Here is a 23,094-nt window from a genome sequence, read left to right on the forward strand (position 1 = left end):
TGTGCTGACCAGGCTGGTCTGTTCAACTCACAGGCTTCACCCTGGTGGAGTCATCCCCCACCAGCCTGGACCAGAAGGATCTCCTGGCTTCTGCCCTTGACTCTCAGTCTGCTCTCCGGAAAACAGTGGGGCGGCTCTTGTGAAAGCTGAGTGGGATCACATGCCCTCTCTGCTCGAAGTCCTTTCTGTGGCTGTCAAAGTTCTAGGTCAAAGTCAAAGTCCTTTCTGCGGCCGTCAGCCTCCCTTCCTGTCCCTCCCCTGCTCACCCTGCACCGGCCACGCAGCTCCTCGATCTCACTTGCAAGTCCCTGGCACAGCCTCACTGCTCCCACTGCGGGACACCTCCCCCAGGTCCCTACCAGGCTCTCTTACCTCGAGAGCTCATCACTCAAGTGCCACCTTCACCTAGAATTGCAGCACCATGACCCACCCACCCCTGCCCCCAGCCTCCCTCTGCCTTGGGCATTCCCTTTCCCCTCCCCCACTTTGGTTCCCTCCACCAACCTTGGCCCTTCTCCTGTCCCCTCAGTTATCTGTGGCTGTGTAACAAATAGCCCCAGAGCTGACCATCTGAAGCAGCAGAGACAGGTCCTTCCTTAGGAATCTGTGAGCCAGTGCATGGGGTCTCTTGGCCACCATGAGTTGCTTTAAGGCATTGGCAGGAAGCTGGTGGCCAGTGGGCTCCTATGTTCTCGATTCTTGCAGCCAGGCCTGCTGTACCTGATGGTACCACCCAGCATTCTCTGTGTTTGCCTGTCTTGCCTACCGAAATGCAGTGAAGGCAGGGAGTCTGCGTGTCTTACCAGCTCTACCACCTGGACTGAGAGCAGAGCTTGGCGAACAACGCAATTGTGTTGAATCAATGGTCGAGAGGCAGGAGCTCCCGTCATGGTGCAGCAGAAACACATCTGGCTAGGAACCAGGAGGTTGCATCCTGGCCTCGCTCAGTGGGTTAAGAATCTGGCATTGCGGGGAGCTATGGTGTAGGTCAAAGATGTGGCTCAGATCCCCAGTTGCTGTGGCTGTGCCGTAGCTCTGATCCCACCCCTAGCCTGGGAACCACCATATCCCATGGGTGCGGCCCTAACAAAAAAGCAAAAAAAAAAAAAAAAAAAATTGGTTGAGATGCTGGCTGGGAAGTCAAACAGCCAGTGTTCAAATCATCGTTGTGCCTCTGTGTGTGCTGTAAGCTGGAAAGCCTCAATTTTTCTAAGCCTCAATTTTTCTAGCTGTGAATGGGGAAATAATAGCAGTACCAGTTCCACACAATTGGGAAGAGAATACAAACGCAATAGAAATACTTAACACACTACTCGGCCTCTACCACGCCCTCCAGAAATGCCTGCCTGTACTGACTAGGATCCCACCCCCACCCCACCGTCCCCAGATTCCATCCCTTTCCATCTGCGTGGGGCCCTGACTATGGACGCTCCCCTGAGCTGCTGTCTCCCCAAACTCCCCACTTTCTCCAGGGAAGGACAGACTCTGATCTTGACCTGCACCATACCCTGGGCAGCCTGCTGCCTTGCTAGCTAACATCTCAACATCCTCTGCTGTCCAGACTCCCTTGGGAATTCAGCCAAGTTTTCCAGCCCAGGGTTTTCCTTGAAGGCAATATACTGGAATGCCCCATAGTTGTATCTGTGTTTTATTTCAATGAAAACAGTAGGAAATGAGAAAATACCTAAATGAATGACATTGGGCCTGTTCATTCAAGAATGTAATAATGTTATATTCTGCCTTAATATCAATGGAATGACCTGCGGTGGAAAGAGTGCACAGTTGTGTCCATTTGCAATGGTGCTTCAGTCAGCACACCTCCCTGTAACTGTAATCCTTCCAAACTCCCTTCCCTGCCGTTGCCAACCATGCTGAGCCAGGACTGGTCGGACAAATGAACGCAGAGAGCCTTCATCTTAAGGACAGGTCTCTTCTCCATCATTCTCGGGCCAGGTCCCATGGCAGGAGGCAGTTAGAGTTTCTTCTCCACCCAATGGCCAGTCTTCCTTCTTACACAGATCCTGCACCAGGCTTTTTTTTTTTTTTTTTTTCGGTCTTTTTGTCTTTTTAGGGCCACACCCGCAGCATATGGAGGTTCCCAGGCTAGGGGTCCAATCAGAGCTGCAGCTGCCGACCTACACCACAGCCACAGCAACTCCAGATCCAAGCCGTGTCTGACCTACACCACAGCTCATGGCAATGCCAGATCCTTAACCCACTGAGCAAGGCCAGGGATCGAACCCGCAACCTCATGGTTCCTGGTCGGATTCGTTTCTGCTGTGCCACAATGGGAACTCCTAGGCTTCCTTCTTACACAAGCCCATCTGTTAATATCCCTACAAATTCACATGTTGGAATCCCAGTGCCCACAGCGCTGGAGTTAGGCGATGGGGACTTTGGGAGGTGATTAGGTCAAAGGGTGGAGCCGTCCTAGGTGGGGTTAGTGTCCTTAATACAAAGAGGTGCCGGAGTTTCTGTCATGGCTCAGCGGCGACGAATCTGACCAGGATCCATGAGGATGCAAGCTTGATCTCTGGCCTTGCTCAGTGGGTTAAGATCTGGCGACGCCATGAGCTGTGGTGTAGGTTGTAGATGCGCTTCGGAACCTGCGTTGCTGTGGCTGTGGCTGTGGCCGTGGCCGGCCACTGCAGCTCCAATTCAACCCCTAGCCTGGGAATTTCCATATAGCGAGGTGTGGCCATAAAAAGCAAAAAAAAAAAAAAAAAAAAAAAAAAAAAGGCACCATATCTCAGTCCTTCTGACATGTGAGGACACAGTGAGAAGTCAGCAACTCAGAGGACTCTCACCAACACCCAATCAGAGCTGTGAGAAATTGATGTCTGTAGTTTACAAGTCACCTAGTCTTTGGTATCAGTTTAGCTGCCCAACCAGACTTAAGCCACCATCCAACAAGCAAGGGGATCCACCTCTTCTGTAAAAGATGCCACGGTTTCTCAAAAATAAAGCGTATCTGGGGATCCTGCTGTGGCGCAGTGGCTTAAGAATCCAACTGCCGGAGTTCCTGTTGTGCCTTAGCAGGTTAAGAACCCGACTAGTATCTGTGAGGATGCGGGTTCAATCCCTGGCCTCGCTCAGTGGGTTAAAGATCTGGGGTTGCCGTAGTTCACAGATGCAACTCAGATCCCAAGTTGCTGTGGCTATGGCGCGAGCCCCATTTGTAGACTTGTAGCTCAGATTCGACCCCTAGCCTAGGAACTTCCATATGCTGAGGGTGCAGCCCTAAAAAAAAAAAAAGGGGATCCAACTGAAGCAGCTCGGGTTATTGTGGGGGTGCAGGTTCTCTCTCTCGCCCGGCACAGTGGGTTAAAGGATCCAGCGTTGCTGCAGCTGCATTTCAGATTCAGTCCCTAGCCCAGGAACCTCCATGTGCTGGGGGTGTGGCCATCAAAAAAAAAAAAAAAAAAAAAAAAAGCGTGATCTCTTTGTGTTACATAGCCTGCCAGGCCCCTGACAAGCCACAGTCCCCACATAAGCACATGAGCACATCTCCAGCTCTCAGAACCTGAACCCTGTGGCTCTAATGGATCCTTGCTGATCAGGAAGGTCAGTCTCCCAGCCCAGGCCGTGAAGCCCATCAGCAGAGTCCAGACCTGAGTCTGGCGCAGAGCTGTGGACTCACGGTTGTGGGTTGAATGGTGGCCCTCCCCAGTTCATACCCTTGGGAAAACTCTGAACCATATTTGGAATAAGGGTCTCTACAGATGTGATTAAGATGAGAATTTCAAGATCAGGTCATCCTGAATTAAGGGTGGGCCTTAAACCCAATAACGGGTATCTTTAAAAGGAAAGGGGAGCCTATAAAATTGGATTGTGATGATCATTGTACAACTATAAATGTAATACATTCATTGAGTAATAAAAAAATAATAAAATAAATAAATAAATAAACGGAAAGGGGAAGGTACAGAGGGAAGGCGGCCATTGGAGATGGGGCAGAGGTTGGAGGGATGCAGCCAGGAACCACCAGAAGCAAGAAGAGGTGGGAACAGCCTTCCCCTCGAACGTTCTGAGGGAACATGGCCCTGCTGTCAGCTTACTCATAGAGTTCTGGCCTTCAGAACGGCGAGAGAAGACATTTCTGTTGTCTTCAAGCTCTCTGATTTGTGGTCATTTGTTGTAGCAGCCACAGGACCCAAGTTCCAGGTGCTATGAATCGTGTTCCTCCAAATGCAGGTGTCGAAGCCCCAACCTCCAATGCGACTGCCTTTGGAGAAAGGGCTTCTAGGAGTAAAAAGGTGACATGAGGTCAGAAGGGGGGGTGCAAACTCAATAGGACTGATGGCCCGATAAGAGGAAGGTTCCCTCTCTCTCTCTCTGCCTTTCTCCTCCTCTCTCTACGAGCACACAGAGATGGCGTTGGCGCACAGGGAGACGGCGGCCACCTACAAGCCAAGGGTGAAGGCCTCAGAATGACACCTGCCTTGCCAGCATCTTGATCCTGGTTTTCCAGCCTCTAGAACGATGAGAAATGTTCCTGATGCTTCAGCTGCCCTGTCTGTGGTATTTTCATGCATCAGCCCAAGGGACAGATACACCAGGCAGCCCAAACCCACAGCGATGGGGTGTGTAGCTCAGAAAGGCCCAGGGCCAGTGCTAGAGGCCAGAGCTTTGGGCCAGTGGCCCTCAGGAGCTTCAGTCCAGCAGCATCAGCAGTCTGGCCGCACACTCCCGGCTCCAGAATGTTGCTGGCGAGTAGCCCGCAGGAGATGAGAGCCGGGAGGGGGGGTGGGCTTCAGAGCCAGGGCAGAATCCTGGCCCCACAGGCCAAGGACAGGTGCCAAGAGCCCTGAAGTGAACTTCAAAGAAGCTGCTCCGTGGGGAGGTTTTATGAAGGTCACGAGGACTGAAAAATCACTCCCAGAGGCCTCTCTGAACTGGAAGTAGGAACAGGAAATCCTTAGATGAGATTCATCTTGGAAAAATGCAAGCTCATACATCTGGGTACAGCTAATCCAAACACAGCCTGAGAGAGCCACAGTGCGGAGCAGGGGGGCGGACTGCCACCCGCAGGGCAGCCGAAGGGGCCCAGCCAGGAGGTCACCTCTGCACAGCCTCTGATTCTTGCTTGTTTTTTAGGGCCGCACCTGTGGCATATGGAAGTTCCCAGGCTATGCGTCGAATAGGAGCTGCAGCTGCCGGCCTACACCACAGCCACAGCCGTGCAGGGTCCAAGCTGCATCTGCGAACTACACTGCAGTCCTTAAGCCACTGAGCAAGGCCAGGGTTCAAACCCATGTCTTCATGGATACTAGTCAGGTTCCTTATTGCTGAGCCGCAGTGAGAACTCCCTACAGCCTCTGATTTTTGTGGAGGCGGGGGTTGGCTTCAGTGTGGGCAGCGGGAGGCTGGGGACTTAGACATCTGGGAACCCCAAGCCAGGTTTATTGGAAATAGAGGGCTGAGGTCTCGCTTCCCAGCTGGCCGGGCAGTGACCTGGTGGTCCAGGGAGGGGAGGGGAGGAGCATGCCTACCATCAGTGCCGTGGCCTTGCCCACTGGTGCCCAGGCCTCCACTCAGTGGGCACTGAGGATCTCCCTCCTCCCTCAAAGACCTCCCTGGGCCTGTGGAAAGCCCTGTTTTCCTCTGTTCTGCAGTCTCTCAAGACCACACGGGTTTGATCTGGATTCCGGCAACCCGAAGAAGCACCGAGGCACTGTAGGTAGGTCAGACATCCTTTTATTGGCTTCGAGAGCCGTGGTGAAGTCCCTGCCACCTTTTTTACTGGTACAGAACAAAGCCAGCAATTTGCTGAGGCGTTACTCAAGGGGCGGTGGTCATCGGGTTCTATGGCCCGTGCACACGCAGAGCTATGATTCTATACTAGCTGCTGTGGCACTTCCCCATCGGAACATGGTGGCAGGCAGAAAGGGCCTGCGTTATCCCATTCTCCCCACATCCTCATTTTTGCAAGTTGCCCAGTGTTTTAAGGATTCAGATGTGATGGGTCCTTCAGGTGTGATGGGTCTCTCCCCAGGAGAGAAACCAGGTGCCCCGGATGAAGAGGAACAGAAGTGGTGGCAGTCCCGTCGTGGCTCAGCAGAAGCAAATCCGACTCGTATCCATGAGGACACAGGTTCCATCCCTGGCCTTGCTCAGTGGGTTAAGGATCTGGCATTGCTGTGAGCTGTGGTGTAGGTCGAAGATGAGGCTCGGATCCCGAGTTGTCGCAGCTGTGGCATAGGCTGGCAGCTACAGCTCCGATTCAACCTCTAGCCTGGGAACCGCCATATGTCACAGGTGTGGCCCTTAAAAAAAAAAGAGGGACAGGAATGGCTTCAGGGGATAGACAGCAGCCCCCTGAGGAGAGGCAGAAGCCACAGACTGGGAACTCAGTTCCGAGAACCCCTTCCAGGGACCCTGGGCGCTCTTCCTTCTCCGATGGCAGGAGAAATGAGCACAGGAAGTGAGAGAGGTGCCACATCCAGGGCTCCTGGCTTTGAAGTGGTGTCCTGGGCCCAGGAGGGCCGGTTGGGAACTGATGCGGAGGCCCATCTGCCTCCCTCAGCCACCTGTCCACCGACAAGAGCAGGACCCCAGGGGAGAAGATTTGGGCAAGTGGTGGGACCAGGGGTGACATGGTCTAACAAGGTGATTGCAAAACCTAGAAAGAAACATGGGAACCCTCAGTATGGTCTAGATGTCAGCTTTCCCAACCTGATCTAGGGACTCAGCACAGTACCAGTTCTTGGAAAAGCAACTGCTGGTGAGGTTTTTGTTGTCATTTTGCTGGATACGGTGGTCAAATTGGCTTTCCAAAAGCCCCTCCTACAAACTGCCAATTCCCTCACACCTTTAAAAGGTGAGGTCAATTTTGTAAACACCCGGTAATGTGACAGGTGAAGATACTCTCATTTGAACTGGCCCTTCCCTAGGGATTGGACAGGTGGGGCAGTATTTCATCTGTGAAATGCCTACTGGTGTTCTTGCTCTTTGCCTTTCCCTCATTTATCTTAGGACAATTTCATAATTACAGGAATTGGATTTAAATTCAAAATGTGTTACGCTCTTCCCCCATTTGCCTTTTAATTTTAAAATACATTTTAAATTTGTGTGTAGTCAAGTGTATCGTCCTTCTCCTTTGGGTCTCCAGGTTTATTGTGATACTTAAGACTATAAAAACATTCACCGACGCCGCAGTACATTTGTTGTTTCGTTTTTAGAGTTGAATGTTTGATCCATCTGGATTTTATTTCAGTATTAGGCACTGAGGGAGGGAGCCAACTTCTACTTTTCCAAATGGCCGGCCAGTCGTCCCAACGCCATTCGACTGAAAAGACTTTAAAACCCTTCCCGGGGCTTGAAGCGGCCGCTCCCCCAGCTCACTCCAAGCTCGCGTGTCCGCCGGGGCCCGGGTTCAGGGACCCCGCGCCGCCAGGTTTCTGCGGCCCACCGGCCCAAGAGCCCTGGTGTAGCGCGACCCAGTCGGAGGGGGCGAACAGCAGGGCCTGGGGCCGATACGCCCCTCGGCTGAGAACGGATCCCTCTCCTACCCGCCCAAGATCGACCACCAAACCCCCGACACCGCCTTGCAATTTCCCCTGCTGCCCTCCGAGGACGAACCCCGACGCCCGCCTGGAGGTTTCCCCAACCTCTAGCCTCCTCCCTCCGGGCTCAGACCCTTTACTCTCGCCCCCTCCCCCCTCCCGCTCTCTTCCCGGGTGGTCTCAAGAATGGGGCGGGGCTTTCGGCGAAGGTAATTTAAATAAAAGGCGTGTGCTCCGGTTCTATTTGCATAGAGGCGGGGCCTCTGGAGCCGGGAGGCCGGAACACCCAGTCGGGTGGGAGCCCTGGACCTCCTCCTCCCTCCGAGAGACTCTGGGGGCGGGAGCCTTCCGGACCTAATTTGCATGGGGCGGGGCTTGCCTCCCCGAGAGGAGCCGGGCGCCACTTCGCTCTTCAGCCGGCTTCCGCCGCTTGCTTCCGCCTTCCGCCGGCTCTCCTTCTGCTCTCCTGCCGGCTTCTCCGTGTCGCGGGGCGCCGAGGCCAGGGCCGGGATGCTCCCCAGACGGCGGCGAGCGCGGGTCGGGCCGCCTGAGGCCGCCCCCTCCTCCGCCGCGCGCTTCCCCGGGGTCGCGATCTACTTGGCCGAGCCACGCATGGGCCGCAGCCGCCGGGCCTTCCTCACACGCCTGGCGCTCTCCAAGGGCTTCCGAGTCCTGGACGCCTACAGGTGCGCGGTCCCGGCGAGGCTCGCGGCCCGGCGGGGCCACCTGCCCGGGGCCCATCTGCCCTGGGGGCGCGGGGCGGGTGCGGCGCGCACGGTCTCGCCTCACTGGGGGCCGTGGCTCGCCCGTGTCGATTCGGCATCACCGTGCCTTCGCGCCCGGTGGACCCGAGGGCGCTGCAGCGTGGCGTGATGACCTGAGCCCAAAATGCCCGTGCTCGGTACTTTGCAGCTGACCAGCCACTTTGACTTTGTTTCTTTACAGCTGGGGATTTTGAAGCCTGAATTGACTTGCACGCAGCTGGCCCCGGGGCAGAGGGGCACCTGAGATTTTTGGATTCCAAGTTAGCCCTGGCACTTCTTGGTCGTATGGCCTTTCTGTCAGTTTCCTCTTTGTGCTAGCAGTTAGGCCAGGAGTGTTCTGTAGGACACGGAGAGAACGTATGCCAGACACATCGTCCAGGGCTATGCGGTGTAGTGGTGGTGCACTGTCCGGCTCTGGATGAATTCGTCTTGCCCTGTTAGCTAAACTGACTTCTCGCCTCAGACTTGAGAAAGTGACTTGAGCCAGGCTCCAAGAGTAGGTAAAAAAAAAAAAAAAAAAAAAAAAAAAGCAGTTACTGGAGTTCCCATTGTGGCACAGTGGGTTAAGGACCTAACACTATCTCCTTGGGGAAGTGGCTTTGATCCCTGGCCCTGCTCTGTGGGTTAAGGATCTGCAAGGTGCCACATGTGTCACAGATGCAGCTTGGATCTGGTGTGGCTGTGGTAGAGGCCTCAGTTGCAGCTCCATTTCAGCCTCTAGTTTGGGAACTTCCATATGCCACAGGTGTGGCTGTAAAAGGGGGGAAAAAAAAGCTGCTATAGAAACAATACTGAGAGTAAGGGAAAGGGGTTCTCATGGTTTTGAGGTTTAAAGAGCAAATGGATCAGGAGCCAGTCCCTGAAGTTTTTTTTAATTTTTTTTTTTTTTTAATTTCCCCATTCCCAGAGGTGTGGAAGAACCACTCAGGAGAAAATAATATTAGCAGTCTGAGTGTACTGGGTACTAGCTAAGCCCTTTTGCTTATTAACTCATTTAATCTTTACAGCAAAGCCTACAAAGTAGATACGTTGTTACCCCCGCTCTGCAGAGGAGGAAATCAGAGTGCAGAGAGAAATTATGTGCCCAAGAGCAGGCAGCAACTATGCGGCAGAGCTGAGGTTCACAGCATTATTTGAACCTCACAGAGCCGAGCAGTTTTGTCCCCTGCACTTAGATGAAGACCCTGTGGTTCCCTGGCCTCTCCTTTCTCTGCGGGGTAGAGAGAGGGAGACAGACAAGTTAGCACAAGACAGGGTTGGGCTTGTGATTGTAGCTAGAGCGGAGCACCGCAGCTCAGCAGATGCAGGAGTGATGGAGATGTCTGCCCGAGGAGCGGCTGGGAAGTCTTTCTGAAGCGGTGACCTCTGTAGAGTAACAGGTGCTCTCACAGGCAGAGGGACAGGCAGAACAAAGGCTGGGAGCCATGAGCGAAGCAGGAAGAAGGGCAGGCCTGGGAAAGGGCTCTGGGCCTCACCCCCTCCTCTTTCTTCTGTCCAGCCCCGAGGTGACACACGTGGTGATGGAGGGGACCTCAGCAGAGGAGGCCATCTCCTGGCAGGAGCACAGGACGCCGTCCCTTCCCCCGGGTTGCAGCCACCCGGCGCTGTTAGACGTAAGCTGGTTCACGGAGAGCATGGCGGCTGGCCAGCCTGTCCCTGTGGAGCGCCGGCACCGCCTGGAGGTGAGCTGGGTGGGGCCACCAGCTGGGACAGGTGACAGGACAGCAGCGTCCTTCAGATGAGGTGGGCAGTGAGGGCTCTGCCCGGACCACCGGGGGCCCAGGGAAGCCAGGCGGTTCCCTCTTCTACTCTCAAAAAGGGAGCAAACTCTTGAGACCTACCCATTTTTCACCTCTTTAGGCCTTTCTTGCTCACCAGGTGGTTGAGACTGGGACCCCAGTGAGGTGACCCAAGGGCCAGTGGGAGGGTGCTGTGAGGTTCATGGCCTCTGCCCACCTCTGTGCTTCCCTGGGGACTCGGGTGGGCTCGGAGCCGGGTTGCACACTTTCAAATCCCAGCTCTGCCTGGAAGCCACGAGGCCTCGGTATCTGTGAGGCGGGGGTGACAGGCGCTTGGAGCCCACTTGATTGAGAGGATTTTGGTAGGTGGAGGATATACAGCAGGTGGGGTGGCAGGTGGTGCCACTACTGCTGCTCTGGCCTGAAGACCCTGTCCTTGGCCTGCTCTGGCTGCCTCTGCCCCGTGCCTCTGGCGGTTTTGCCCGCTCAGAGTCGGCTCCTTCTGTCCGGAGACCCCTAGGTGATCACCCAGGGGAGGCAGGGGCCTGGGGCTGCTTGGTCCCCTGCCAACCCTGTAGCTTCAAAGCAGCCTGTACATCACCCATCCCTAGGTGGCTGTGCCCAGGGAGGAGCTGCCAAGTCCAGTGTGGATGCTGCCCTATGCCTGCCAGCGTCCCACACCCCTCACGCACCACAATGCCAGCCTCTCGGTGAGCCGGGGTGCGGGGGGCGGTGGGGTCCCCCACCTCCCTGAAATGGGGCCAGGCCCTCCCCTGTCCCAGCTCAGAGGGTTGGGGGAGGCACCCTGCCATCCTGGCCCCTCACCAAGGGCTTCTCCCTGCAGGAGGCTCTGGAGACGCTGGCGGAGGCAGCAGACTTCGACGGCAGTAAGGGCCGCCACGTCTCCTTCTGCAGAGCAGCCTCGGTGCTCAAGGCCCTTCCCAGCCCCGTCACGGCCCTGAGCCAGCTGCAGGGGCTGCCCCACTTCGGAGAGCACTCCCGCAGGGTCATCCAGGTAGGCGCCACTGAACTTGGCGGGCGGAGTCCTGAACATGAGTCAGGGTGGGGTGGCCTCCGAGCCTGGTCAGAGTGGGTGGCTCAGAGCCCAGGCGTGGTGGCAGACAGCACCCAGGCTGCGGCAAGCCGCCCTCTTCACTCAGCTTCCTCGTGTGTGAATTGGGGCCACACTGCCTGCCTTAGGGTGGCTGAGAGGACTCAGCCAAGGGAGCTGGCAGGAGCCTGGCAGGCTGGTGGCTTGCTTCACTGGCATCAGCCCAGACTGTCCAGGACAGTGGAAGAGAATGCTGAGCACGAGCAGCTCTTTTTAAACTATGAAGAGTTCAAGGCCCCCAAAACGTGAGGGCCAGTGTCCACTTATCACTGGGCCAATACATCATGACAAAAAGATACTCTTGAATTCATTTATGCTTTTATTTTATATATATTTTTTAGAGCCACATCCACGGCATATGGAAGTTCCCAGGCTAGAGATGGAATTGGAGCTCCAGCTGCAGGCCTACACCACAGCAGCACTGGATCTAAGTCATGTCTGCATCCTACACCATAGCTTATGGCAACTGACTGAGCAAGGCCAGGGATGGAACCCACAAGACATGGGTACTGGTCAGGCTCTTAACCCACTGAGCCACCACGGGAACTCCCACTGATGCTTTTAAATAAAGTTACGTTGAATTCAGCTATGTTTTAAAAGCAGTTGTTTCTCTATGCTGGGACTTATTATCTAAGCAATGGCCTGTGTTTCCTGGCCGGGGGGCCATGGAGGCTCCCTGGGCACAGCCTTTACTTCCAAGTCCTGCTGGACCCTGGTCCCACAAAGCCCCCCTGCTGGGTGTGGGGCTCTGCCCAGGCCTTGGGCCCTCAGCTCTTCTCTTTCCCGTCAGGCCTGAGAGCTCTTCCCTTCTCCCTCGCACAGGAGCTGCTGGAACACGGAGTGTGCGAGGAGGTGGAGAGAGTCCGGCTCTCCGAGAGGTACCAGACCATGAAGGTAGGCGGGGGAGCCCCTGGCAGGTGCCCAGCTCCAAGGTCCTGCCCCCAGCCACAGCCTGGTTCCTGCCTTGTCTGGGAGCTGAGCAGGGGCGGCAGGGATCAGAGAAGGTCTCACTGAGGCGCTGGCAGCCAAGCCGACACCTGATGGGCACAAGGCAGCCAGATGGAGGCGGGCGAGGAGAAACTCCTTTTGAGCACGGGGAATTTTCTAGATCATTCAGCACCATCTGTTCTCATTGACCTATTGACGCACATTCTCAAGTGTGTGACATGCTCTGACCTCTTAAACAGAGCCTACTGCGCAAAACAGAACCTTTTCCTTGGGGCCCGGGGCCAGTCGAGTCCGGGGGGCAGCTCATCCTTGTCCCGTCTCCACCTTCACGGTCTCATGTGCTGATTTCTCTTCCTGCCTGTGTCCACGGTGCACCTTCCCGCTGTTCCCACTCATGTCTGGTCTGATATGGAGCTGCCAGTGTTCTCGCCTCGATTGTGCTCCTCAGACACCCCGCTTTGTGACTGGAGAGTGTCAGCTCAGTAACTGACCAGAGCGGTGGGGCATCCCTCGCAGGCGTAGGTGCCATGGAAGGCCTCCCAGAATGAGGCAGGGGGCTTCAGAGAGGGAGAGGAGCCATGTGGGGCTCAGGACTCCAGGGGCGACACCCGAGTCAGCAAGTGGAGAAGCGCTGAGAGGGCGGAGCCATCTGCCCCCTCCCCTCTGCTCCCTCCTCCTGGGTTCTCTGGTCCCAGGAGGCGTCCAGGCCGGGAGAGAAGTATGTGAGCAATTAGAAGCGTATTGTTATAGGACTTCCTGCTGTGGCGCAGCAGGTTAAGGATCCGTTATTGCTCTATGGTGGTGCAGGTTCGATTCCAAGCCCCACATAGCAGGTTAAGGATCCGGCATTGCCACAGCTACAGTGTTGGTCACAGCTGCGGCTTGGCTTTGATCCCTGACCCAGAACTTCCATATGCTGTGGATGTGGCCAAAAAAGAGAAAAAAAGGTGTATCGTTATAAACAATTTGCTTAGGTTATTCTCAGCATTTTTCCATCAGGAGTCCGTTGGTGACAGTGACCCAGTTTGTGCTCTTGGTTCAGGGCATCTAGGAGAGGATGGCAGCACAGCCCAAAAGGGCAGGGCTGCCGCCAGCCTGCAGGAAGCGAGGCTCAGGGACGAAAGTGCTGCCCGCCCGGTCTTCCTCCTCTCTGCAGGTTGGTGGCCTCCGCTGGTGGTGACATGGCCACAAAGGTGTCGTACCATGTGTCACAGCCTCCACCACTGCAAGGGCCTGCCCCTCAGTTCAGTTCTAGAAGTTCCTGGGGAGGGGCCCTGAGTGGCTGGCCTAGGGCAGGTGCCACCCCTGACCAGCGAGCTCTAGTCAGGGCAGAAACAAGTGAGGTGCTCAGGGTGGGGTCAGGGCCCACCCTGTGAGCCGGGGACCCCTGTGAGGGCAGGCGGCCACCCCACAAGAGGCCGGCTTCGGGAGCACAGTGTCCGCAGGCCTGGACATCTGTGCTGACCTCTGGCCAGGCAGGGGCACTGGTATGTTTCAGCCCGGAGCAGAGCCCCCGCCAGCCACAGCTGCTCCTTCCAAAGTCTGCTGCTACAACCCCCTGGTTGTTAACTGCCCCTTTTGCTGTCAGTTAAGAGGCAGAGTCACGTAATAAGTTCCAGCTGCAGTTGCGGGGAGCGGTTTGGCTTCCTGTGAAAGGACAGGCTGTTAGGAGGACGCCTGGTGATGTTGGGATCACAGGCTAGACCTGAACGGGCTCTGGCACGAGGCCCTCCTCGAGGAAGAGACCGAGGCCCGGGGAGGAGCACATGGGCTTCCCCAGCCGTCCTCTGTGAGGGTGGGCCGCGTAGGCCAGGCTCGGGGTTTGGACCCTGCCGGCGTACTCACTGTGTGGCCTTGAGCAGGTCACTTAAACTTGAAAAAGGTGAGCGGGGGTGATGCCTGCCAGGCCACGTGATGACTTAATGCGGCCAGTGCGAAAGGCTGCAGTGGTGCTGTCCTCGGATGGGCCTTGCACAGGTCACCAGCGACACCTGCCTCTTGCTGTCGGAGCTTTGCCCTTAACCACGCTGTGCTCGTCCTCCGAACAGCTCTTCACCCAGATCTTCGGGGTCGGGGTACGGACTGCCGATCAGTGGTACCAGGAGGGGCTGCGGACGCTGGACGACCTCCGAGAGCAGCCCCAGAGACTGACCAAGCAGCAGAAAGCAGGTGAGCCTTCTGAGAAAGGGCTGGGCCCTGGGCCTCCCCAAATCCCTGGCCCTGAAAGCCCTTGGCTCTGACGCATGTCATGCTGATGGCTGCCTGTGCGTCAGGGAACGGGGTGAAGGTGACGGGAGCCTGCAGTCAGACAGGCATCTTTGCTTGGCGGGCTTCCCGACCCCGTGGAGTCAAGACACATTGCGGCCCCTTCTCTGTGAATGAGCATGGTCCCCAGAGCTGCCATGACATTCAAGGTCTTCTGGTTAGACTTGGACCTGGACCCGGGGTGGACCCCTTCCTCCTGATTCCATGGGGAGAGGGCATCTCAGAACAGCCCGGGCCCGGGCACCCTTGGTGGTGTGCTGCTCGGCGTCTTGGCCCCACGGGCTGATGGCATGGGGACCTGCGCTCGGTGGGGAGAGGCTCAGTGAGCAGCCGCCGGTGGGTGGTGGCGCCGGTGCGAGGTGTTGCAGTGGAAAGAGCATGACCTTGAGAGTCTGTTGGGCCTGGGTTTGAGTCCTCTCTCTGCCACTTGTTGACTGTGGGACGGTGGCCCTGAGTCTTGCCTTCTCTGCGCCTCCGGTGTGTTCTCTGCAGAGTGGGGTTCTCAGGGTGAGGCCGGTGGGAAGCACGTGTGGGGCGGACTCTCTTCCGTCCGGTGGCCTAGGTTGGGGCGCTGCCGAAGGAGCCCCCAGCCCAGCACCTTTGCCCCTTTGGACCTCTTCCCAGGGGCTCGGGGAGAGGCCACCTGGGCGTCCTGGGAGAATTGCCCGGTCAGTCAACAGAAAGCGAGACGCACAGAGCCCGGCGTCCAGTGGAGCGTTACGTGGTGACATCTGTTGGTTCTGCTTGGTGGCTTCTCCCCGAGGAGTGGCCGGCAGTGCTTCCTGAGAGCTTGCCCTGCTCGGGGGCTGTTACTGCCACATGTAAACTTCTCCTAACTGCACGTGGAAGGTACAGTGGTTCCTCTTAGGTGAGGAGACAGATTTGGGCTAAAGAGAGGTGTGTTTTGTTTTTTTTCATCTTTTTGTCTTTTTGTCTATTTAGGGCCACACCTGCAGCATATGGAGGTTCCCAGGCTAAGGGTTGAATGGGAGCTGTAGCCACTGCTGGCCTCTGCCACAGCCACAGCCACGTGGGATCCAAGCTGCATCTGTGACCTACACCACAGCTCATGGCAACGCCGGATCCCTAACCCGCTGAGCCACGACGGGGACTCTGAGAAGCTTTTAAGTGGCAGGGCCATCTCCACATCACTTCCCTTTGTCCTCTTAGTCCCATGTCGTAGACGATTAAAAGCTATAGTCTGTGTCTCGACTGTGCCAACATCCTGTTCTGGTGCGACATACAGTAATTCTGTGAGATGTTCCCGGGGGCGGGGTGGGGGGGGACCTGGGCAGAGGACGCAGGGGACTCCTGTCATTTCCTCCACCTCTATGTGGATCTGCAATTATTTCAAAATAAATGTTTGGTGTATAAAGGGAGAAGGGATGGCGGGAGGGGAGAGGCCTGGGCTGGGGGCGTCAGGAGAGCTGTGCTGCCCACAGGCCTGCAGCACTACCAGGACCTGAGCGCCCTGATCCTGCGGTCAGAAGTGGAGGCCCTGCAGCAGGTGGTGGAGGCAGCTGTGGGGCAGGTCCTGCCGGGGGCCACCGTAACGCTGGCCGGCGGCTTCCGGAGGTAAGGGGGGCTCGACGTGCCCTCTGGCTCGGCTCCAGGCCCTCCCCAGGGAAGGCCTGCGAGGTGGGGCGACTGAGGCGGGCCTTCCCTCACTGAAGGGGTCCGGGAGACCACAGAGGCTGTGAGTCAGACTGGCCCCCTCAGGGGGAAGTTGCAGGGCCACGACGTGGACTTCCTCATCACCCACCCCCAGGAGGGCCTGGAGGCAGGGCTGCTGCCCAGCGTGATATGCTGTCTGGAGAAGCAGGTGAGGGGCTTCCCGCTCCCCTTCCTGAGGTCCCGCCGGGACCCCAGTGCTTGGTCCCCCGGCCCCACGCAGCAGTGCGCAGCCACGCCTTCTCTCCCCCAGGGCCTCGTCCTGTACCACCAGCACCAGCGCGGCCAACAGGGAGACCCCACCCACCTGGCCCAGAAGCCCCACGCCATGGATGCCTTTGAGATGAGTCTCTGCATTTTCCGCCTGCCACGCCCCCCAGAGGCTGCCGTAGGGGGGCCCCGGGAGCCCTGCCCCCCCTGGAAGGCTGTGCGAGTGGACCTGGTGGTCACCCCCATCAGCCAGTTCCCCTTCGCCCTGCTCGGCTGGACTGGCTCCAAGGTAGGGGGCGTGCGGCCGGGACCGGCCCGGGGGCGTGGGCTTGGCGGCCCCTCTGATACAGTCACTCTTGCCCCAGCATTTCGAGCGGGAGCTGCGCCGCTTCAGCCGGAAGGAGAGGGGGCTCTGGCTGAACAGCCATGGTCTGTTTGACTCGGAGCAGGTGTGTTGCTGGCGTGGGAGGCCTGAGGAGGGAGAAAACGGCTTTCTCGCTGGTGCACGGTCTGAATGGGCCCCAAACCCCTCCAGCTGGGAACCCCCAGGGCCCTCAGGAGGCACCACCGCCCCCGCCCCCACCCCCGGGGCTGGGCTCTGCGTGCCCTCCCAGCCGCCTCCTCACACGTTTCTCTGAAAAGCGCCTGCGGCAGTGGGCATGGCCCAGGCACTAATGCTCCACTCTGTTACAGAAAATGCCTTTCCACGTGGCTTCAGAGGAGGACATCTTCGGACTCCTGGGCCTGGAGTACCTTCCCCCAGAGCAGAGAAATGCCTGATCCTATCAGGTGGCCCCCACTTCCATTCTTTGGAAATGGGGGAGGCATTTGAGCCAGATCCCATGGGTGTCTTTGGCCCCCGAATGTTTCCGGGCAGAAGATGCACCGCTGCCTCAAGTTCTCCCACGTGGGAGCCTCGTCTGTGTGGACCACCCCTCCTCCCCCCACACCGTGTTCAAGATGAAATGAAATGAGCATATGGAACAAACTAAGCCGTATTTTCTGACTGTGCTGCTGATGAGGCTGACTGGGGAGCATGGTGTCTGGTTCTGCCCAGAGGTCGGTCCTGCCTGGGCAGGTGGCCGTCCGTGAGCTGTAGGGTGTCAGTCAGGGTCAGGAATGTTGACCTAAAACAAACAGACTTCAGTTATTTCTCCAGCAAAAATGGGTTTATTCAGAGTCAGCAGAGAATGGGTCTGCAGCCACGGCAAGTCATAGACAAGTGCCCAGCAAAAAATGGAGAGAAAACTTATGGAGGAGGAAAAGGAATTGGGGGTGGGGGGTGGCCATAGTAAACACCAGTCCCTGGCTTTTCATTGGCTTGCGTTGCTACCAGGAGAGAGAGGACAGCTTTCTTCCTGAGGGCCTCTGGTGTCATTACAGGGTACGAGAGCTCCCCCTTCTGGGTTCCCAACTATATTGAACTGAGGTTTCTGTTTATTAACTTTTTTACATTTTCCCCTTTTGATCAAGATCTTTTTCTGAAAGCACCACTGATCTGAGTTAGGTTTTCCAGCTTCAGGGTCCTTTTGTCCCTCAGCACAAGGAGGGCCCTTTCCTGTGCACAGATTGGAAATCTGTTGACATATTTAAGTAGGAGGGAGGGGGTAGGAGGGAGAGTGCTCAGGTACTTTTTAATCGCAAGTCCTGGGTTACCAAGATCCTAGCTGTTAGCATCTAAAGCATATTATGTCCTCAAAGGTTTGGTGACAAGCGTCCACCAGGCCTGGTCCAGATACCTTTTGGAAGCAGCTATATCATCACATGTCATCGGCTTCAGTTCAGGGAAGTCTTTACTTCCCTGCAGATGAGTTGCGGGACCAGACGAGGTTGGGTGCTTTCTTTTAAGTGTGTCATGTGAGTCCAAACGTGTATCCCTTGGAGTTCTGTGCCACAAGGGTTGGTTAGAAGCACCTCATAGGCGCCTTTCCAGCAAGGAGAGTTCCTCTGGAGGGGTCACTTCCAGCAGATGACATCTCCAGGTAGCAAAGGTGTGATGCTTACGGCCCCTCCTCTCCCAAGGGTTCCTATGGAAAGATCGCTCTACCGAATGGTGGTTAGCAGGCCTTTGCAGTATGGGAGTATCTCGGAATCCGTTGTAAGTCAAAAGAGGGAGGAGCCAAGAACACCGGGCATCCTGTGACTGTCTCAAAGGGTGAAAGCTTCTAAGTTCCAAAATAGGAGCATCTAAGATTTCGTTAGAAGGCCCAACAGCAGGAGTTCGCATCGTGGCTCAGCGGTTAACAAAACCAACTAGCATCCATGAGGATACAGGTTCGATCCCTGGCCTCGCTCAGTGGGTTAAGGGTCTGGCATTGCCGTGAGCTGTGGTGTAGGTCTCAGACGCAGCTTGGATCCCACGTTGCTGTGTCTGTGGTGTAGGCCGGCGGCGACAGCTCCGATTCGACCCCTAGCCTGGGAATCTCCATATGCCGTGGGTGCGGCCCTAATAACACAAAAAGACAAAAAATAAGGACTGACAGCAGTGCTTTTGATCAAGGTCGTTGGAGGCCCTCTGCATGTTTGGCCGATTGAGTCTTAATGGTGCCGCTGGTGTGTTTGACCAAATCCGGACTGGGCGGGGGGGGGGGGTGAGCACAGGGAGAGGATAAGCCTGGCCACGCAGCGCGAACTTGTTAAAGCGCTTGGCTGGCCACGTGGCTTCCTCTGTCACTGCCAAGTCTGAGGGGAGTCCCTCAGTGGGGAACATCGTTTCCAGAAGGACTCGAGCCACAGAAGAGGTGGTAGCCGATCGGCCGTGGGAAGCTCCGGTCCATTGTGAGAACACGGACTCACACACGCTTACGTTCACGCTGCAGAGAAGTGCGTGAATCCACCCGCCAGACCTCGGATTCTCCTTTAAGGAGTTTAACGTGTCTGGGAGCAGTACAAGCAGGCTTCCCTGGTTTGTACTTCAGACAAGTGGGACAGTGAGGGAGGTGCTTTTTGTTTGCTAATGTTCCTGCGCCGGTACTGACTCACGAAGGCTGTCGTTTTGTCTGTAGACCAGGGGTTTCTTGCATGTCCCCTAGAGAGGAGGGGGATTGTAGAATTTCTGGTGGGACTAGATTGTTACTTGGTCTGAACCACAGCGCGCTTTCTTTATCAAACCAGTAAGTACTGGATTTCCAAGCTTGTTTTTCCTTTCCTGAGGCCGGTTTTTGTGCTTCTCTAGCCAGTTTTTTAAAGTTATCCTTTGGGGGAAATCTCCCTTTGGACCATGACAGAACATTCCTTTAGCTGCTGTTGGTTCCTTTAAGGGCGTGATTCTTGCAGAAAGTTCAGCAAGGTGATTTACCTTATCTTCCAGAGAGTCAAGTTTAGAATGCCCTGGAATCTTAGAAGTAACTCAAGGGTAGGTGAGAGTATTGCATCCAATAATCCTGAACATTGGGGCCATTTTAAATTTTATTTCTGCTGGAAGTGGGGAAGCCGTGTTGCTTCCACAACATTCCAAAGTAATGAGCTATTCCGAAAACATGTCTACAATCAACATAAGTATTGGCAGTTTTGCCCTTGGCTAAAGTATAAGCCTGTGTAAGAGCATATCATTCAACCCCTTGGGCCAAAAAAAGCCATAGGTAGAGATGCCGCCTCAGTAACATCAAAAGAAGTTGCAGTAATAGATCCATAAGTATCTGCCGTTGTTCTCTTTTACATAAGAATCATCAATGAACATGAGTTTCCTAGAGATCACCAGACGTCAGGAGGTGGTCCTGCAGGGTTAAGCAGCTGCAAGGGCCTTAGTGGGGTAGCAAGGTTCAAGTCCTCACAGCGTAAAAGAATTAGGTGAAGAGTCACTAGCAAAAGGGCTCCCAGGAGGTGAGGCAGCTGACAGAAGTGTTGAGTGTGATGAGAATGCAGGAGGGCTATTGCATGAGGTGCGGAAGTGATTGAAGGCGATCCCACAATGCTGTTCTCAGTGGCCTTAACTGCAGGGGCAGTGGCCGTGATGGCTGAAGGCAGGAGAGGTATTCTGTGCTACAGAGTCCCATTGCTGTTGCTGGCCGTAATACCCCATGGGCCGATGGTGGTCCCCGTGTTGGGGTGAGTCTCCTCAGAGCATTCCCTGCCTTTTCATACACACAAAGGGAATCTGATCACTGGGATGCCCAAGGGCAGGTGAGTTCGTTAAACTCCTTTAAGTCTTTAAAAGCTATGTCATCAGGAGTTCCCTGGTGGCCTAGTGGGTTGAGGAAAAGGCGTTGTCCTTGCTGTGGTGTACATTCAATCCGTGGCCTGGGAACTTCTACATGCTGCAGGTATGGGGAAAAAACAAAAAACTTTGACATTTGGTTCTTCCCATAAAATTGGGCCAGAGTTGTTCAATAAAATATATAAAGCTTGGCCATAAGAGAGAAATTTGGAAGCTAATTTTGGCAATAACCAACTAGCCCGAGAAAACCTCAGCACAGGAAACCTCGGACGCCGTGAGGTTCGGATCTAGGTGTAGCCCTGGTGCTGATATCAGATACCCTTAATAATGAACCTGGGTATGGGCAGACCGCAACTTATCCTCACTCCTTAGGGCCCTTTAAGGCTAGAGGCTTAAGCAGGTGCATGACGACTCCCTCTGAGGAGGTTTGAGAAGCAAGTCATTCACACCTTACAACAAAGTGTAGCCTCCAGGGAGCTGTACATCATCCAGATCGGCCTTCGGATTTGTGAGAAGTAAGGACTCAGTAAAACCCTGAGGCACTAACTGTCCAGGAGAAGTTCTCCTTCTCAAGTGAGGGCGGAAAGGCACTGGCTAGTCTCCTCAACTGGAATACTAAGGAATGCACTGCACAAGTCCGTCACTGCAAAGAATCTACTTCCTGTGGGAATGGCTGTTAGCGTCAAGAGAAGCAGCAGGTGTTTGTTGCTTGGAGGTCCCGGACCTTTCAGTTTTGTCCCCTGTGTGACGGGAGTATACGGGCGCTAGTCCAAGGGATAGTGAGGCCTTGAACCTTGTAATCTGAGTTATGGGCTTTATGTCTTGGATGAATGGCTTCTTATACGTTGATTAATTCTGGGAAAAGCTTTCGAGGAATCTGTTTGTATGTTGATGGGAAGTGCACAATGAATTGTGCCCATATCCATTGATTTTCTTCTATAAGGAGGGTGGTAACTGATTTAGGGACAAATGATCTGTTTCCAGAATCAGCTGTAGTATCATCAGAGATGGAGCAAATCAGAGATGTCAAAAGGTCACTGAATTCATCTGCCAGGTTACTTTGACTACTGAAAATTCTGGAATTATTTCTCCCGTTTGGGAGAAAGAAATTCTGGCACCATACTTCTCTGAGAAGTCTCAGCCTGAGGCATGGAGAGAGGTTGAGGAACTGAGGAGAAAAGAGCGTGTGACATCTCGAAGGGCCTAAATAGAATGGAACAGGTTCAGAGACAGGAGCCTCTTAAAGTTCCCGGGAGAGCCCCCCTCTCTGAACTGGTTACCCTGAGCCAGGGGCTGCTTTGTAGTAGTGAGGCTGAGCCTTGAGAGTGGCTGCAGTGTCAGCTAGGACTAGAGGTGATTCGCCCCCAATCTGGAGAAATGTTTCTCTAAGCCAGTGAAGAGGGAGGATTGAAGAACCCCTGTAGGTCCTTGGAGCCCCATCATGGAGAACTGGGAAGACATTGGCAAGGCTGGTTGGAAGGCTGAAGGTGCCTGAAGCGCTTCAGTTTATCACAACCTCTTTCCCAAAGTCCTGGCTCTTTGCAATAACAGCAGAAGCTAGGAGGGTTTGGGTTTCATTTAGGAGCCTTCATTGGCTGGATTAGAAGAGAAAGAATTTTAGCCACCCCCCCCCCCCACCTATTATTTTCATTTTAAGTTTTTAATGAAAGTTCTATACAAGATTATTTTATTCCTGCATCTTTTCAATTGTTTCTTCCTTATATTTGCCTTTTCCTTTCCTGCTTGGCGAGATGTGGCATTTGTCTTTTTGTGATCCTTGTCCAGTTTTAGTCTGGTGGTCACCAACCACCCCGCGGGGGTGAATGCCCACATGGACGGTTGTGCCATGAGCCTTCTCCCACTGCACTCATTCAGTGTAGATGACGCGGTTTCTCCAGTCAGCCTGGACTTTGCCAGCCTGCTGCCCTTCGTAGTGCCCTCGTACAACCTGAACGTCATCGTCCTTTCGGATGGGCATGGATCAGACGTTGTACTTGTGTCTCAGCTCTTTGGAAAGACATAATCTTCCTGCGAATGTGGGAGGTGCATTGAAATGCCTTTTACGGTTCTTGCTTCAATCAGAGGTCACAAGGGATTGAACCTCATTTTGGCCACTGGCGCTTCAGCGGTGGCCCCGAAAGGGAAGAGCCATTTCCCTTTTAGGTGCCTCGCCTGGAGTGTGAGAGCTGTTTTGCCAGATTAATTAAACCTGGGGTGGGCGGAGTTTCCCATTTCATCCTGGTCCTTTTTTGCTAGAAGGGAAGGGTCTTGCTTCCGCCTCCTCATACACATAGAGTTAAAAGCTGTCTGGGTAGAATTAACACCTGAAGGAAGACCAGAATTTTCTTTAAAAATCTGAAATCAGTTATAATAATCATGGGCACATTCATTAAGTTTTTGTGTGGAAACCTGTATTTTGTTCCAATCAACAGGCTTTGGAAAAGCTGTAGGAATTGCCCCATGAAGTTGCCTAGCAGTTGCCTGAGCCTGATCCTGTATTAAGTTAACAGGCTGGAGGCCTTTCAGGATTTCCCCAGTTAGTGGTTTTCATCCAGTGCTGGCCTGGCCTTCACCATCAAGCATAGGAACTAGCTGATAGAAGTCAGACAAACCAGTTTCTGAGTTTGAATGACTGTATTAAATTCCTCAGCACATCTGTGAGGATCTTTGGTTACTTTGGAAAAATCTTTGTCTGTGGCTCACAGTTCAGCTTTCATCCAGGGGA

At 54.8% G+C, this 23,094-nt stretch overlaps 1 protein-coding gene and 1 pseudogene across 9 annotated transcripts; one reads left to right on the forward strand and one right to left on the reverse strand.

Annotated features, from left to right (window-relative positions):
* The first annotated feature begins 7,894 nt into the window (after window positions 1-7,894).
* On the forward strand, window positions 7,895-17,201 carry POLM (DNA polymerase mu). 9 transcript variants are annotated; one of them, XR_309140.4, is made up of 11 exons: window positions 7,895-8,191; window positions 9,768-9,951; window positions 10,620-10,718; window positions 10,853-11,023; window positions 11,942-12,013; window positions 14,116-14,236; window positions 15,775-15,907; window positions 16,006-16,154; window positions 16,257-16,502; window positions 16,579-16,662; window positions 16,907-17,201. XR_309140.4 is itself a non-coding variant. In XM_085004869.1 (11 exons), exons 2-11 carry the CDS (start codon window positions 9,790-9,792, stop codon window positions 16,991-16,993), a joined length of 1,278 nt encoding a protein of 425 aa, XP_084860995.1. In that variant the 5' UTR covers window positions 7,895-8,406; window positions 9,768-9,789; the 3' UTR covers window positions 16,994-17,201. The 9 variants fall into 9 exon arrangements, 6 of the variants coding, with proteins under 6 accessions (XP_084860995.1, XP_003134936.3, XP_084860998.1 ...); XM_085004869.1 differs by having other exon boundaries at window positions 7,895-8,406; window positions 16,052-16,154; XM_003134888.5 differs by having other exon boundaries at window positions 16,052-16,154.
* Window positions 17,202-22,026: 4,825 nt separating this feature from the next.
* Window positions 22,027-22,559, reverse strand: LOC146395091 (large ribosomal subunit protein uL24 pseudogene; annotated as a pseudogene).
* Window positions 22,560-23,094: the final 535 nt, after the last annotated feature.

This window comes from Sus scrofa, chromosome 18 (genome assembly GCF_054392235.1).
Source record: "Sus scrofa isolate SSC_HxYL_T2T_F1_AM1 chromosome 18, Sscrofa_HxYL_maternal_Yorkshire_Landrace_v2.0, whole genome shotgun sequence".
NCBI lineage: Eukaryota > Metazoa > Chordata > Mammalia > Artiodactyla > Suidae > Sus > Sus scrofa.

Bases quoted from the DNA above. Each gene is read 5' to 3' on its own strand.
- POLM (XM_003134888.5), top strand. From the start codon at position 8,016: ATGCTCCCCAGACGGCGGCGAGCGCGGGTCGGGCCGCCTGAGGCCGCC. The intron at 14,237-15,774 runs GTGAGCCTTCTG...TGCTGCCCACAG, and splicing joins GACCAAGCAGCAGAAAGCAG to GCCTGCAGCACTACCAGGAC. The intron at 16,503-16,578 runs GTAGGGGGCGTG...CTCTTGCCCCAG, and splicing joins TCGGCTGGACTGGCTCCAAG to CATTTCGAGCGGGAGCTGCG.